A 16,785-nucleotide genomic window follows, 5' to 3' on the forward strand; every position below is an offset into this window, starting at 1 on the left:
CAGATGAAAGGCATATCTGCCGAACTGCATTTCTCTGGCAGCAGCCAAAGACAGATTCTTATTGACTGCTGGAGCCACATGTAGCTTCTAGATGTCATAGGTTTGTGACAAATATTTTTTTATTCATAACAAGAGTAAGAAGATTCCACCCTTATTAATACTTTATCATTTCAACTTTCAACTTCGAATAAACTTGTCATAGAGCTGAAGCAAAGATTGTAAATAACAAAAACAAAAAAAAAAACCCTGAAAAACGTGCTACAGCAAACATAAGAACAACAAATTTCTTTAAACTGGGATGAAAAATTCATCTGAATAGATGCTTTCACTCACAGTGCTTCTGACACACACTGGAAAGAAGCTGTAGTTATGACAATGCAGCTAGCCATTATCATCTAGCAACGTAGAAGAAACCAGGCTTAAAAAGGATAATAATACTTCTTATTAGACCTGGAGATGCAGGTTGGGAAAACCATACCTGTTTCAGGTTTAAGTCTCTCCATCCAAGCCTTTTTCAGAAAGCACAGAGATACTATTTGTTTTAAAGCCACAATGACAATTAATGGAGAAATAGAACATTCATCTCTACCCTCCTTGTCCAACTTAATCACAAACCATCTTTCCTTTCTCCACCTTCTCTCTAAATTATCCTTATTAACTGTAATTCCCCTCCCTCTTAGCCCTTTTGCTTTATCCTCCCTCCAGACAGCCCTGTTACATACTTTGTAGAAAAGAGGAAGTCTGTAGGAGATATATGATTTGGGGAGCAGCAGGTCCATGTGGGTTCAAGACAACACACAGGCTAGCTTTCCAAAATTTCTGGAAAACTTATTATATATGACATACTAGAAAGAAGCTATGGATTTTATTAAGTAGAAGATATATATTCTATTCTGCAAAAGAAATTTAAGTTTTATTAGTTCTGAAGTACAGGTTACAGCCATCTCTAGACAACCACAAAATGACAGCATATTATCAGACCTCAGCAGATTTAACATTTAGTACAGGTTAATATTACACAGTAGCTCCTGTACAAGAAGAAAGCCAAACAAATATACAATTTGCTAAGGAGATCTATTGGTATAGTCAGGATTACAGAGCACACAACTCAGTAGCCAGGACACCCAAACGTGTTACAGAGAACCTTCATTTATTACTTTCCAGGAGCACTTTGGTAAAGATGCCTAAAAAAGTGCATGTGTACATATTTATATTGCTACGTTCACTGTAGAATGAAAACATTGCTCTGCAAGATGCAGAGGAAACACAGCGCCTCCTATTACTGCTATAATGGCAACAATAAGCCAGCTGTTGCTAAAAGGAACATGTAACAGACAGGTAAAACCCTTACTGTGGGAAAGAACCACAAATTAGGGTCCCTCTCGCCCGTCCAGCCACCCAGCTATTGATCGTCCCATTGACTTGCAGGAGCCCTGCCAGAGGCGAGGCCTGCGCTGCCCGCGCAGGGGGTCGGTAGGCTCCTCGGCACACACGCCACCGACGAGCCGTCCCCTTACGGCCGCGAACATCCACGCCGGGGGCAGGTTCGTCCTGCGGGACCCACGGCAAGGGGTCCCGCGAACATCCGAGCAGCCTCACAGCTGCTGTAACCAACCACAACCTGCAACTTATCAGAGACAGCTTTATGCCCTCTCCTCACAAAAGGATCTTTTTTTTTCTTCATATTTTTGAAAAGGAAGAACCAACTGCAGGAATCTCTTTGGGACTGCCGGCGTTCTCACGCCACCCCAGAGCAAGACGAAGACGCCTCCAGGGATGGAGCAGGGGTGGTGGCCGAGCCGTGGCCCCGCCAGCCCGGCCGCCCGCAGCCGTGGGGGGAGCCAGCCCTGCCCCCGGCCCCCTACCCACCCCGCGAACACCAAGTTTCAGAGCAGGGACCAACTCCCGCGCCGCGCTCAGCCACCTTTAAAACCCCCAACGCGACGGGCAAGTGCCAGGAGCCACCAAAATCCCGGGGCGCCGCCGGTGTCAGCTCCGGGGAACAAGGGGGAGTCGCCCCTCCCCCGTCAGCCAGCCCCACAGCCCGCCCCGGCGCTCCCCCGCCCCGCCACACACCACCACACACCCAGCCCCGGCCCCGGCCACGCCGCCACCGTCCTCCCGAAGGCGGGGCGGACACTGCCAGTCTCCCTTCAGTCGCCCCCAGCGCCCACCTGGAACTCCAGACCGTAAATCACCGGCGCGTCGTCCTCCATGGCGGCCCCGCAGCACGGCGCGCCCACTGCCTGCCGAGCCTTTCTGGCCCTCGGCGCTGCCCGTTGCCCGCCGCTTCCGGGAGGTGCGTTTGCGCGTGCGCGCTGCCACTCGCCCCAGACCACAGCGCATGCGTGGTGGGGGACCGGCGCACGGCGCGGTGGCGGAGCCGAGAGGCCGGGGGGCGTCGTCGCGGCGGTGAGGGGAGGCGAGGCGACGTGAGGGCGGCTCTGCACCGGGTGGGCGGCCGGCCGGCCGCTGAGGTAACGTTGGGGCCCTGACCCTGAGGGAGAGCGGCGGCCCCACGCCCTCCCGGGGCGGCGGCCGTGAGGGGAGGCCGTGGGGGGGGAGGAGGCCGCGACGCCCCTCGCCGCGGGCGGCCGCAGCCGCGGCCGCGGCCGGGGGGACCCCGCGGTGGTGCTGGAGGCAGGACTGGCCCTGATGCCCCGCAGCCCGGGGCGGGCGGCGGCTGGGGCCGCGGGGAACGGAAACCGCCCTCCCGGTGCGCGGCCCCCCCCCGGCGCGGCATCCCGCGGTGTGGCAGCCTGATTCCCTTGCGGCTGAGCCCAGCCTTTCCTCTTCCTAAACGGGGACCGAGCTAGTCTTTGCCAGCAGAAGAGCAAGTACCGTTTTGTCTGTTTTGAGTGGGAGGCGTTTGCTCCTTAATCCCAATGTGAAAAAGCCTTTTTTAACGTTAATTTATTCTGTGGGTAGATGTTAGGTGGAAGATGTCAAACAGTGAAATGACCATGTTTTTAAAGAAAAAGTTTCAGGATTTTTATTCTACTTAGGAGTTTCAGGGTGGCACCTGGGCAATACCTGAGTAATAAAACTAATTCTTGTTTTGCTGGGGATTTTTCCCTCTTCAGCTACCATGGAGGATAAGGAAAGTAATGCTAAGGATGCGAAGAGCACCTCAGATGAAGATGACAGCAGAGATGTGGTTCAACAGAAAACTCAGGAAGAAATACTATTTCATGAAGAAACCATTGATCTCGGTGGAGATGAATTTGAGTCTGAAGGGAATGAAACCATATCAGAAGATTCAAATAATTTTGTAGATAAACTTAATGAACAAATGATGGAGAGTGTCATTATTTCAGATTCTCCAAACAATAGTGAAGATGACACAGGTGAACTTGGTTGTTTACAAGAGATTGTAGAACAAATGGAAGCTAAAGATAATAACAAAATGCAAGCAGAAGTGGATAAAGAGTTCTTAAGTAATGAGAGTGAAACCGAACACGAAGAAACACCCAAAGACATTTCTGAGATTGGAACAGATGATCAGGCATCTTTAAAGGAAGAATCCATTCAGGAAGCAGTGAAGGAGGAACCAAAGTTGGAAAACAACGTTCCTGTTGAAACAAAACCAAATAATATTGATGAAAGCAAACCTGAGGAACAGATACTGTCACCCAGTACCAGCAAGCCATCTCCTGAGGCTGAGCCTATTCCTGTGTGTACCATCTTCAGCCAAGCAAACAATGTCAGTTCCCAGCCACAGTTGTTCCTACCTGATGGTTTTGAGCCCCAGATGGTAAAATCTCCCAGTTTTAGTAGTATAATTGAGACTCCTGTGAAGTCTAATCCACAGGTGGTTCAGCCGAGTCCTAGTCTAAGCAAGTTCTTTGGTGATACCGTTAACACTAATACTTTGGCTTCTGATTTTTTTGATTCATTTACCACATCCAATTTTATTTCTGTTAGTAACCCCAATGCAAGCTCTTCAGTTCCAGAACAAATGTCCTCTCTTTCTAATGGTGGAAGCAGTTCTTGTGCTTCACCTAACCCTACTTTCTCTGCGGGAAATGAGAGGCCTGAAGCAGGTGGTCCTCCACAATCTCTAGAAATAACTCAGTCCCCCAAGCCGTTCTCGCAAATCCAAGCTGTTTTTGCTGGGAGCGATGACCCATTTGCTACAGCCTTAAATATGAGTGAACTAGATAGAAGAAATGATGCTTGGCTTCCTAGCGAGGAAACCAGAAACGTTCTCATCTCAGTTGCCACACAACAATACAGCACCGTGTTCATAGATAAAGAGAATCTCACCATGCCTGGATTAAAATTTGATAATATCCAGGTAAGAGTCTATTATTGTATCTTAGCATATGATTATGTTTTAGAAATACTGTATAAGAGCTGCCCAATAATCTTTATATCACAGTGGTTCATATTGTTGCTAATGTTCACCTTGTGTATGTTACTTCAATCCCTAGTAGAAAATGTAATGTCACTGCCTACTTGTACATGAAGGGGATAAAACCAGATCTGACTTACTCATAGTGAAATTTCTTGGGTATGTTGAAAACCAGTGTTGATAGTTTCCATAGAATCCAAAGCTGGTTGTATTTTTAAGTACCTTCAGTTAGTTTGTGGTCCTCCTAGTTAGCAAGATAATGCATGCATTTGGAATATATACAAAATCAGCATGCTGTGGTACACAGTGTGAAAGCAGACAGACAGACACCTTTGCCTGTGGAATTCACTGTTGCAACCAAGTAGGAAATAACATTTCTCAATGATGTCCACAGCGCTCTTAATAACATTAACGCTGGCTGAAATTGCATCATCTGTATCTTCCCTAAGCAGTGGAAAGGTATAACCTGTAGGAAAGACTGAGTGCTGGAGCAAGCTACTGGGAAGGGATAACCCCAGAATTGAAGGGAAAACTCCAGATGAGATCACGAAGGGAATATCATAGTAGTGGAAACCCATTTCCTTCTCTTCTATCAGAGTTCCCAACTAGTGAGAAAGCATAAAGTGTTTTTTCAGAATTTGAGAAATTTCACTCAGACCTGTTCAGTATTTCTCATTAAGCAGTTTTATCCTGGCTGCTCAGCCAAGGCTAACTATCATAACAGAGTTTTCTTCCTGAAATAGGCTAATCCTACTCTTTCATATCTATGGGTAATAGAATTGTCTAGAGAGGTTCTGTTGAAGTTTTGTATACTGTAAGCCTTAATTGTGGCATAACAAAGACTATCAGTCAGTGGTCAAATACAAGTAGAGAGCAGTCTGCAGTAGCGTCCCAATCTGCCAGAACTATCAGAAAAGTTTCTGGAGTGAAACAGGTCCCGATTTGTAGCTGCATTATCTGACAATTCTTAGGTTTCTGTCACAAGCAACAAAAGATATCAGTTTTAGACATATGCCATGCTACTGCTACTTCTTGGGTTAGCTCTATCTTAAAACATTTGTTTTTTGTCACAGAATCCAGTAATTAGTGTGAAAGAAAACACTGCAATAGGAAGCTACTCCTCCACTCCTTCCAAAAAAAATGGAAGGGTCCTTCCCACCTTCCCAAAAGAATCCCTTAGACCTTGATCAGTAGTTCAAGAGTGCGTAGTATTTCTCTCTTACCAGTTAATGGGATGGACAGCAGGAATGACTCCTTCTGCAGGCCCCAAGCTTGAGGTCCTCCTTACTGCGGGCCTCCGTTTTTTACAATAGTTCTCTCTCACCCTCGTCAGTTCAGTCAAGGAATCAAGGCTATTTTGTGCTGATGATTCTCTGAATCTGGGCACATGCAAATATGCAGATCTGCCATTTAGTACGTAATTGAAAAGGAGACGTTATGGCAATGTGTGTGAGATGTATTTCTACAGTAAGACCTGATGTAAAATCATCAATGGAATTAAAGGGGACTCCTGCTGCTTTCTTCATTGATTGTCATTTATAAGCAGTCAAATAGGCACATCAGCAGGGACAAGTTTTGAAGTGCTTTATGTTTATACAACTTTCCTCACTTCCAGTTACTGCTTTTCAGTGGCTTGAGTGTGTGCCTTGACTTACCTGGAACCCTGTGTTTGGTATCATTGTTCCGTACACTTCTAGTAGTGCAAATTGTGTATTTGACTGAAATTATAATCGTAAAATACTTGAAATGTCAACTGAAACATTGGGAGGCATGTTTTCAATGTCTAATCAGCTTCCAACAATGTTCGTTAAAGCTTTGGTATGAATTTAGTTTGCTAACACTAAATGTTAATGCAAGGTGGTAAACCAGGCTGCATGCAGTTGACAAAGAAGTTAGTTGAAAAGTGCATTTACAGTGAACGGTAAGCGTGCTTCAGTTAAGGACTGAAATTTTTGTATAACGTCTATTGAAGAGCTCAGTACTTTTTTTCCCAGCTCACTCAGAGTCTGTTCTTATTATAAGTGTGTTGTCTTAAATGGATAAACCAAACCAAGAAAAATACTCAGTGTGCTCGACTTCCACTGTGTGCTCCTTTTGCTGATCATTCAAGAAACATTAGTTTTTTAAACTATCTTGGATTGCATATGATACAGATTATCTGGACCTGTGCTTTCTGAGTGGGGGAACAAGTTGGAGTACTGCTTTTTATGCTCTTTCCCTTATGCCTTTCTTCATTGGTTACTGTCTGTTGTCATGATGTCCTTTGTTTCATTACTTTAATTTGTAATGTTTCCTCCTCCAAAGTACTGTTGGGGAGATAAAAAACTCTTTTGTAATTATGTTATTTTGCACACACTGTCTTTTTATCATCCTTCAGAGTCTTCTGTCCAAAAGATGGAAGACTGGCTTATTCATAACATAGGTGACAGCATTAGAGGTAAAAATTTTCCATGGAGTGAAACAGTCTAATTCCTCAAGCAACTAGATGGAAATCACAAACACGTTTCCTATCACTGTCCATGGGGAATTGCAAGCAGTTACTATAAATTATCATAGCTAAGCTTTAATGTGTTTTATGCAGCTCACCTTTTCTTAGGCAAAAGGCTTTGTGACCTCCTTTCTGCTCTCTGTGCTAACAGCTTCCTGCCTCAGTTCAAGTGAATGTTCTCATATTCCTCTAGAGGGATTTTTGCAAATATTCCTTTGTATACTTAACGTTTTTGCAAAGTCATTTTCTGCTCTAACATCTTAAATATTGCATACCGTTCTAGTTAACGCAGATCTGAAATGATATAATGGAATTAAAACAAATTGGAGACAGAAGAGGGATGGTGAGGAGTGCAGAGGTTCTCTCGTGTGAGTGGTAGCTAAAAGGAAGAGGAACTTTTGACTTACAAGAGCACTAATGATCTAAAATTCATAAAAGAATTAAGGTAAATAGAAGAATATTATTTTCTGGTTTTTATGGCAGAGGAACTGTTGAGTAACAAGCATAACAAAAGGCGTTAACTGTTCTGCAGCCCATGCAACTGTTTTTAAGTTGTAGAATTTGTTGCCCTTGGATGTAATTTGTTGGGAAAAACAGACCAAAAAAATGAACAAGACAAATGTCATGGGAGGTATGTCTATCAGTAGATGTTTAAAAATGGTAGGCAAATATGTGCCCTGGCACAAGTGGACCATAAAGTTCTGGCTGCTTTAAGTTGGGAAAGACCAGTATGATCTTATTCTGTTTCTTGCACTGTTTCTGTGAACATCTGCTATTCACCAACAGGATGATGTCCTGGTTTCAGCTGGGATAGAGTTAAACTTCTTCACAGTAGCTAGTATGAGACTATGTTTTGGATTTTTGCTGGAAACAGTGGTGATAATGCGGAGATGTTTTAGTTGTTGCTAAGTAGCGCTTACACTGGTCAAGGACTTTTCAGCTCCCTGTGCTCTGCCGGGTGCACAAGAAGCTGGGAGGGGACACAGCCGGGACAGCTGACCCCAACTGACCAACGGGATATTCCATACCATATGACGTTATGCTCAGTATACAAAGCTGAGGAAGAAAGAGGAAGTGGGGGACATTTGGAGTAATGGCGTTTGTCTTCCCAAGTCACCATTACGGGTGATGGAGCCCTGCTTTCCTGGGGATGGCTGAACACCTGCCTGCCCATGGGAAGTGGTGAATTAATTCCTTGTTTTGCTTTGCTTGCATGCGCAGCTTTTGCTTTACCTATTAAACTGTCTTTATCTCAACCTATGAGTTGCTTCACTTTTACTCTTCCGATTCTCTCCCCCGTCCCACCATGGGGGAGTGAGTGAGTGGCTCTGGCTGAATGTGGGTTATAAATTGCTTTCTGTTGAAAAACAAAAATTGTCTTGTTAATATATTGCTGATAATTTTCCTTCTTTTCAGTTGTTTGCTTTTCTAGATTACAACTGCATAAAAACATAAGATGGGCAAATATCTTACAGAAATAATTTTTGTACCTGCTTTTGGCACGTGGTGACTTCTGACACCAGCAGCGATTCTCTTGTGTACAGTCCCAATGATTAGGACTGCCCCCTGCACCCTGTCCTGCACTCTGTATGACAGACGCGGTACCTGAAGAGTGGGCTGACGCTATTTTAGTAGCACAGTTTTCCACATCTGTCAAGTCCACAGTTTTTCAGTGGCTGCTTGATGTTAAGCTTGAATTTCTTGATTACCTTGTGAATATCTTTAGTATGCAGATCCACTAGGATGTCAGTCAACAGATGGGAAGGCACAGAAATCGATAGTTGAAAAAGTTTAGAAGGGGAAATTGAGGCACAGAGGGTGCTGTATACGGAGCTATTCAGTTTGTTGCTAGCAAAGCTGGGAATAGAACCTGGATTTGGACACTCTTCCTCTTGGTTGCTTCATGTCGTAAAATGTAGAATTAATCTTGTCGAATTTAAGAAATCTGTTTCAAATGTCTGTCTTCGCTAGTCTCAAGCCTTCAAATTAGTGAGCTCAGATAACCCGATTTCTCTGGCTGATTCCTGCAGTTAATTCTTAATTAAGCAGAGTTGTTAAAGGGTTGCTGTTTACTTGGGCTTATGATCTCTCAAAGTTTATTTTCTGTGGATACTTGTGGCTAGCTGATCATGTGCACGTTTATCTTCAGTCAGTAGATTACACCTTTCAACATAAATATCCACTATAAAAATCTGTAAAACTTAAGAGTTTTGTGAGATCTTTGAAAAGTTTAAGGTCTTTGAAGGATAATAATATGAGAAGCAAATGAACCTGAATGTTTCTGTGATAACTGAAACCTAAACATTGAAAAAAAGAACATAGCAAATAATGTGGAGTAAATCTAGACATTTGCATGAAAATGCTGTAAAGATATATACATTTGTATTCATTTCACACAAAAAGTATGGGAAAACAAGCATTTCTCAAAGGGAAAAAACTATGTTGCTCAGCTTTAATCCAACATTTTATTTTGCTAAAATAATGTTTAGAAGTGTCTTGTTATGTTTCTTCTTTTTCTGTTCCATGAACACCAAGGGAGATGCAGTAAAAGACTTAATGCTTCGCTTCTTGGGGGAGCAAGCTGCAGTGAAGAGACAAGTTTTAAACGCCAACTCTGTAGAACAGTCATTTGTAGGCTTGAAACAGCTAATTGTAAGTAATGGTCTTTGTAATTTAATACTTATTAAATATCATGCTTCCCTCAAGATGTTTGGGAGCTACTGACTGTGAGGAGAAACTGAAAACAAGCTCTGCATATCAGTAAATTCATGATCCTGCAAAAGTACTAGCCAAAGTCTAGTAGTTTTTAGTGGGAATGACACTGGGATTTGAATATTGGGTTTTAAATGATGTAGTAAATTTTTTTTAATGTGCAAAAGTTAGTAAAAAGGGTAATTTTAAGTTACTGTGAATTTTATCAGCTGTTAATTTTTATATAATGTAAATGGTTGCAAAACAGATTTTTATGGCTTTTTTGTTAATCTGCATATGTATTATATATGTTTTCACCGTAGTGTTTTACAAAAGGTAAGGCATACTAGTTGTTGTAAATGGTAGGCAAAACTGATGTGATAATTTCAACTGCTTTAATTTTTTATTTCAGTGCAGGAAAACTGAACTAAATTAATTCCAAATGAAAGCTTAGTTTTCTCTAAGTTAAAATCCTTTCCTTAGTGTAAGTATTTCAGACCTGGAGATAGTTGCATCTAGCAGCCTTCTGAATCTTGTCTTGTTTTTTCAACCGTTTGTGTTCCTGTATGAAACTCATTACTATTACATGATTGAGCCTTACTTACTCTGTTGAAATGTCAGAATATTTTAGGCTTATTTTATTTTTGAAAAAAAAAAAGTTGAAAAATTACTGAGGAAAAGCAGTGAGGAATTCTAAGTGTTAGGATAGTCTGTATCTAGTGTTTAAAATCTTCTAATTTAATTGTGTTCCGTTACACATAAAGCTCCAGAAGAGACTTTTTGTCATGTTAGGAAAACTCTAGTTGGTCTTCTCAAGTGTTGTTAAAGGAATTCAGAGGTAATTTTGAAACTAAACCCGAAAAAACAGATTGTGATCTCCATCCTAGAGATAGGTATTTTTCTGTTCTTCTCAATGTTTCACTTGAGAATTTGGAGGTGAGGGGCAAATCTTATTAAGTAATCTTGTCTCCATCAGTGTCTTAAGTAGGGGAAACCTGCACTTTTTTTTTTCCAGAAGAGGCGTTTGCATGTATGGGAAATGTTTTCTACTTGGTCTGGTACCTGTGTCCAGGCAAAATGTTATTCTGTGCTGCAGACCATCTTGTACCTTAAATACAGTGCTGCCACTGATATTGTTTTAGCTTTGAGTGTGCTCTTAAGCTCCCAAAGAGCAGTGTTAAGTCTTTTAGAATCAAAGCAGAGAAGATAAGGAGGCAATCTGCAGCTGTCAGATCTTTTGCTACGTGTAGCAGATTTTTTAAAAACTTGTCTTATTAGAAGGGGTTTTGGTAAAATTGCAGCCATTCAGCCAGAAATCAGGATGTGCTTCAGTTTTCAAGGCTTCCAGTCATTAGCTGTTGGCTGTTCTTGAGTATGTAATATAACTATTTCCTAGTTTTGTTTGCAGAACTCTGTTTCTTTTTATGATAAGAATTAGGTTGTGGGGTTTTTTTCCTTGCAAAGATTGCTCTTTTTTTCTGAGGTTCTCAGAATGTGTGATCAGTAGATGTGATCAGTAACTGTACTGATTAGATCCTTTTGACTTAAAGAGTTCAGACATCAGCTCACATGTAAACATCTAAATAACAGGTATCAGTCTGAAGCTGAAGTCACAGAATCATAGACTTATACAATGTCCTGAGTTGGAAGGGACCCGGCAAGGACCATCAAGTCTATCCTAATTCTATGCACTTCTTTTCTGTACTGTGTACTCCTTTGAAACAGACTCTTTTAAGTGGCTGCCTATTGCCGCAAGTGGTTGAACTGGGTGACTGAAACAATCTCATTAATTCTCACGTTCATGTGTAGTTCACATGGATACCAAACAAACAGCTAAGGAAAAATCTTAACTTTATGGAAACTGCATAGCAATAGTCCCACCTTTCACCAGTTTTTATCCAAGTGTTAATGAAAATATTTCCTGTACATGGTTCTTTGCATGAAAAAAATATATTCACTGAACATATTTGGTTAGGAATTAATTAAAAAAGAAAGTAAAATCGGTGGTTGGTAACAGAGCACTTATTACATGTCATTCTGACCTATTGTGTATGTAAAAAGCACACATCTTTTTAATTAATATAATCTAGCATGGGATTTTAATGTTTCTAAGTCTGAAATACCTTTTACCTGTTGCCAATCAGAAATAAATTTAACTAATCTAAATAAATTTAGACGCATAAATCTTGGATCCCGTCTAAAAGTCTCAAGAGGTATCGCATGCTGTAGGAAGGCACCAGTGGCAGCTGAAACCAAAAGTGAGTGTTAAGTCCTTTTAAGAGTTTGTTAGGTTAAAATTCTCAGATGATCTTGGAGGAACTCCATCTTACTGTGGGAAGGAAAGAAAAGAAAAAATTAAAAACCGTATTCCAAGCCTGTCTGCTCCAGAGGAAAAAGCTTCATTTGTATCTGGTTACTGTTTTAATCCATAATATGGGATTGCAACATGGGAATGGGAAAAGCACGCTAAATGGCTCATCAGGTATCCCAAATCTTTGTACCACAGGTCTTCAGCTGCAACTCTGGAGCTCCTCTGTTTTACCATACAATTGCTTCTGTCAGCTTATTTTGCTGTTTTAACATATACAGATACATTCCTACTACTTTCAAAGGCTATTCCAGATCTTCATTCCTTTGGTGGTTAATCAAAGGCATTCTAATCAATTCTCTCAAAAATCTTTTTTCTAATCAAAGAAAAAGTTGTTTACAACACTTCAAGTGTTTTGATCTCATGTTGTTTTTTAAGTAGTTTCCTCTTCTCCATATTTGATTTCTTTCCCCTACTACTTTGTATGGGCAGACAGCAGTGACGTTTCCACTTTTTCCACTTTTCTTTTTAAAGGCAAAAATAACTCTTTGAAGTCATCTCGTTATGGATGTCTTCATAGTCATCCTAGGAGCTCTTCTTAGAATCTCTTCCAATTAAAGCTAACATCTTTTTATTATCACTGTCTAGAACTCCACACTTTAACATGGAAAGTTACATAACTTACAATATAATGATCGTGTTCTACCTTTCCTATTATTATGATATTGTAAATCATGTGGTCCCTGTTTAGTGACATGGTCCTTACTTATATTGACAATACTTCCCAGATTAGATCTGCAAATGCAGATACTGGCTCTGTTCACCAGGGTCACAAAACAGTTAGCTGTCAGAAAACAAGGGCCATCAAGAAGGTGGTAATCTGAACTTCCAAAGGTGCACCTTTTCTGATGAGACTACCAACAGCAACGTCATTTCTAAGACAAATAGTTGTTCACCAGAGACTGAATTTCAGATTGTTAAACTCAGCTAACAAAATTGTTTGTTCAGCATGAATTTGGTCTCTGGTTAATCTGAGTGAGATTTGTATCAGTAACCCAATGGTGTATAGGTGGTTTATTGAACAACTATACTTTCACATTGTAAATTTCTACTATGGAATGGGTAACAGTGAATTGGAAATGTTCTGCTGGTAGGGTAATGGTTAGGAGGCTGTGCAGCTGAACTAATTTTACAAGTTTGAGGCTTTTAAGAGATACAGGAGTGCTAGAGCAGTCCAGCAAAGTAATTCTATAAATCTATGTTTATCATTGAGGTGATAACTTGTAAATAGGGTTATACACCTGTAGAGGCTAGGTGTTTATATTTTTCAACTAAAAACAGAAAATCCTGAGTTTTCAGATTCTGAAAAGTTTTAGTAATCTGATATAGGAACGTGCATTTACGTCTAGTGCAAATAAATGTAAACAAGAACTTGTTTTCACAGAGTTGCTTTGTTTTACAACAGCAAATAAAAATTATACATACAAGATGCTAGCTGCAGTTATGTTAGTTCCTGTTATCCTGTATTATAGGTTACCTGTTTCCCCTCATTTGAACAAATAGCGCGGTATTTCTTACTAGAGACCTTTCTGATATTTCGAGTTGAAAGGTGTTTGCAAGCATAGCGAAATTATGTCCTTGATAGTTGTCATATAAAAAACAACTACTGTATCTTGCCACTATAAATATGCAAAGTTTGCTCTAAGTATGCAATAATTTTTTCAAGCTACTAGACCAGGAAAGGGTTACTAACTACATTTTCTTAACTGATGTGAAAGTGCTTTACCAATGTAATTTACGGGGGAGAAGAATGTCATAGCTGGTGGAGGAGGACGTTTTAATCACTTTAATGGTGTTACATGTAGAGTTAATGACTCCCTTTGAGTCTATTTAAAAAAAAAAAATCATATACTGTTACTTTGGCACGTGATTAATGTTGTGCTCTTACATATATTTTCAAATATTACAAACTTGGATACAGTGGCATGGCATACATATTCACTTCAATAAGTTAGAAATTATCATTAAAAATATTGGGGGGGACGGGGGGCTTTGTTCCTTTATTTCTAAATCAGTAAGCAATTTCTAACATTTTTGTAGCTGATTTGAGAGAAGATGGGAGACACAAGTAGCACAAGTAATTGGGAGCTTATGGGGAAGGTTGCATTTCTACACTAAAAAGCATCAGTTGACTGGATAAAATTTCAGTAGCTTACCTATGAGTCAAAATTGTTTTCCTGAGAGACTGAAATATACTATAAATTATACTATAAATTCTCTTTGTGTATCAGGTGAGTTCCCTTCTCACTGAACATGTTTTCTGTAGCTGTCCGGTCTGCATGATTCTCTTTGCTTGACAGAATTCTACCCAGGTATTAGCTGTATTTGTTGCATCACCTGAGCTTCACTGCTTTCATTGAGGACAACAATGTACAATATTGTATACAAAGGAGAAATATGAACACTTCTGCAATCATATGTCTAAGATCTTTGTTCAACCGTAAGTAAAAGATCAAGCAAACTGACCTGCATGAGGAGACTTCCAAGGAAACTTAGGTGTCCGAGACAGTGGTATCCAGCTATTTGGTAGTATTTTTTCAGTCCAAATCAGTGAATACCTTCCTAATAGAATGAAAAGACAGTCTTTCAGATATAGTGAAAACTCTGATAATTAATGTTCTTATGACCATTTATTAGAAAATGTAAAGAAATTTAAAAGAAATTTAAAAAGACATTTTAAAAAACATTTTTCCAGACAGACTGCAGTTTTGGCTTTTATTGGGTCTTTTTACTTAATTGGAAGTTTTCTTCATTTCTGAATCTAAAAAATACATCATCTTCAGTGCTATTCTTGTATTTGAACTAGTAACATTCTAGTTTTAGTCACTGGAATTCTTTTCTACCCCACATCCCATTCCTTCATCCCCCTTTGTAGAAAATAGGCTTATTGAAGGCATTGGGATGTACACAATATATCATTTACTTTAAACTTTGACCAAATAGACTAGGAGCATTGCCAGATCTTTAGATATGGATTTATCAGAATTTATAACTCATATTTTTTACTCCATTTCAGGTGGGTTTTAGGCTGTTTCATTTTATTGCTTTTAATAAAAGGGGATCATGATAGCCTTAGTTGGGTTCTTTGAAGATGGTGGAATGTAAATCAGTAAAATGAGGAGTTTAGAGTTGATCACCTTACACTGTCATTTTTATCTCTTAAAGCTGCAGATACATTATTTGGTTAGGTTGGAGGTACAATCAAAAGAAGCAGTAAGATAATAAACATACTGTATCTGTTACAAAAAAAGGCATGTTAGATTTCTGTGCAAGGTAAGATCTCACTGAAGAGAGGAAGAAGAAAAAATCATAGAATGAATCATAGAATCATAGAATGTCCTGAGTTGGAAGGGACCTACAAGGATCATCAAGTCCAACCCCTTTCCCTGCACAGGACAATGCCAAATTCACACACACCCCAAAATAAAAGGGTGGGCAGGGGGAACTCTGTAACACACAAGTTTATCACCTCAAGCTACATAAAACTTTTAGTTCCTACCTCTACAGGGTAATAGCGTGACAAAATCCTGGCACTACTGTCTACTATTTTTATTTAAACATAGAGTCATTGTATTCAAATCACAGGCAACTTAAGAAGTTCAATGAAAAGAAAAAATGATAGGGCTGGTTCTGTCTTTCTTAAAGAAAAAAATAAATCCTTTTTATTTGAAACCTGTTTTACTATGCAGTTTCCCCATCTGTATGTAAACCTCCCCCAGGACCTCTTAGGATTTTGCAAAGGAGAGAGAAGTTCTGCAAGGAATAATGCAGTCACATTCTGTTGGGTGGCTGATCTGCTTGTCTCATAGCTTTGGTGTGTGTACAGCAGTCAGTACGGAAATGTTTTGGTTTTCTATTTTTAATTTTTTATTATCTTACATGGACCCAAAAAATCCCTTCACAAGTTAAACATCTGGACTAGTAGTGTGTAAAAAGCACAGAAAGCGTACAAGCTGATGGCTTTCATTAAAAGAGCAACAGTTCCATATTTTTTGTGGGGGGAAAAAAAAGATTTGCTAATGTCGTGTGGAGCTAAGTTCTCTTCTGCCAGGCTGATTACTGTATTAGTGAACTATTTGGCAAAAATATTTGGTTGACGGTATTCTGTCTAGGGCGAAATAATGTTTTCACACAATTGCTGCTGGAGGACCATGTCCTGATCATCATGGAATAATTATTTTATTCTTTGAGAATATTCTTCAGTATTTTTGATGCGGTATCTGAAGCTGCAGTGTCCTTATTTGCTTTGAGCCTCTACTTAGGACTTAAAACAAAATTCATCCCTATTACTTTAAAGAACAAGGAACCTGGGTTGGGAGGACTGTGTGGCTGTAGACTACAGGAAGTGTGAAAGTAACTGACCTGCAAGGTTTTGAAGGGTGTTTGGAATCACAGAATCACAAGAAATAAACGGATAAAGTTTTCCAGTGGGCTGGCAACTCTGACAACTCTAAGTCTGGTACAATTTCCCAGAGACAATAATGCAACCTACTAATTTCAAATTAAGTTATACTGCCAGCAGCCTCCTATTAAGCTTCGACAGATGATTATGCTCCATGACCAGCAGGCGGCTCTAATTTTGAAGTCACGATGAATATTATGTTTCATTTTCCAGCAAAGACTGTTTTTACGATGGTTCTCAGACTTGCTTTTTCCAGCTGTCTTGTTCCATAAAGAAAAAGTACTTTTTGTCCATGCCTGAAGTGGGATTTTAAAAACTGTAACACCTAAGTTTGTCATAAATGTTCCATTATTATTTTTGGATCCTAACTCTCACTTAGGAAGAAAAGTTGAACAGTTTTAGAGTCTGCGTCTGCTTCTGTTCTAAAGATAATAAGAAATAAGTTTGTCTCTTCAAAAGAGGAATAAATTTCAGGTAATCTG

General features: G+C 40.2%; 2 protein-coding genes across 6 annotated transcripts in view; one reads left to right on the forward strand and one right to left on the reverse strand.

Annotated features, from left to right (window-relative positions):
- EIPR1 (EARP complex and GARP complex interacting protein 1) overlaps positions 1 to 2,323 on the reverse strand; it is a 147,931-nt gene extending 145,608 nt beyond the window's left edge. For all 4 annotated transcript variants that reach the window (XR_010372336.1, XM_064447985.1, XM_064447986.1 and 1 more), the window contains exon 1: positions 2,175 to 2,323. Coding sequence is in view for 3 of the 4 variants with exons in the window: in XM_064447985.1 (XP_064304055.1) it covers positions 2,175 to 2,216 (42 nt within the window). In the remaining variant the exon portion in view is untranslated. The remainder of the gene's footprint in view (positions 1 to 2,174) is intronic.
- TRAPPC12 (trafficking protein particle complex subunit 12) overlaps positions 2,310 to 16,785 on the forward strand; it is a 54,658-nt gene continuing 40,182 nt past the window's right edge. Inside the window, exons 1-3 of one of the 2 annotated variants that reach the window (XM_064447983.1) lie at positions 2,310 to 2,412; positions 3,084 to 4,297; positions 9,378 to 9,494. In XM_064447983.1, the coding sequence (XP_064304053.1) occupies positions 3,089 to 4,297; positions 9,378 to 9,494 (1,326 nt within the window). In that variant the 5' untranslated portion in view covers positions 2,310 to 2,412; positions 3,084 to 3,088. The remainder of the gene's footprint in view (positions 2,413 to 3,083; positions 4,298 to 9,377; positions 9,495 to 16,785) is intronic. The other variant, XM_064447982.1, reaches the window with a different exon arrangement.

This window comes from Phalacrocorax carbo, chromosome 3 (genome assembly GCF_963921805.1).
Source record: "Phalacrocorax carbo chromosome 3, bPhaCar2.1, whole genome shotgun sequence".
Classification (NCBI taxonomy): Eukaryota; Metazoa; Chordata; class Aves; order Suliformes; family Phalacrocoracidae; genus Phalacrocorax; species Phalacrocorax carbo.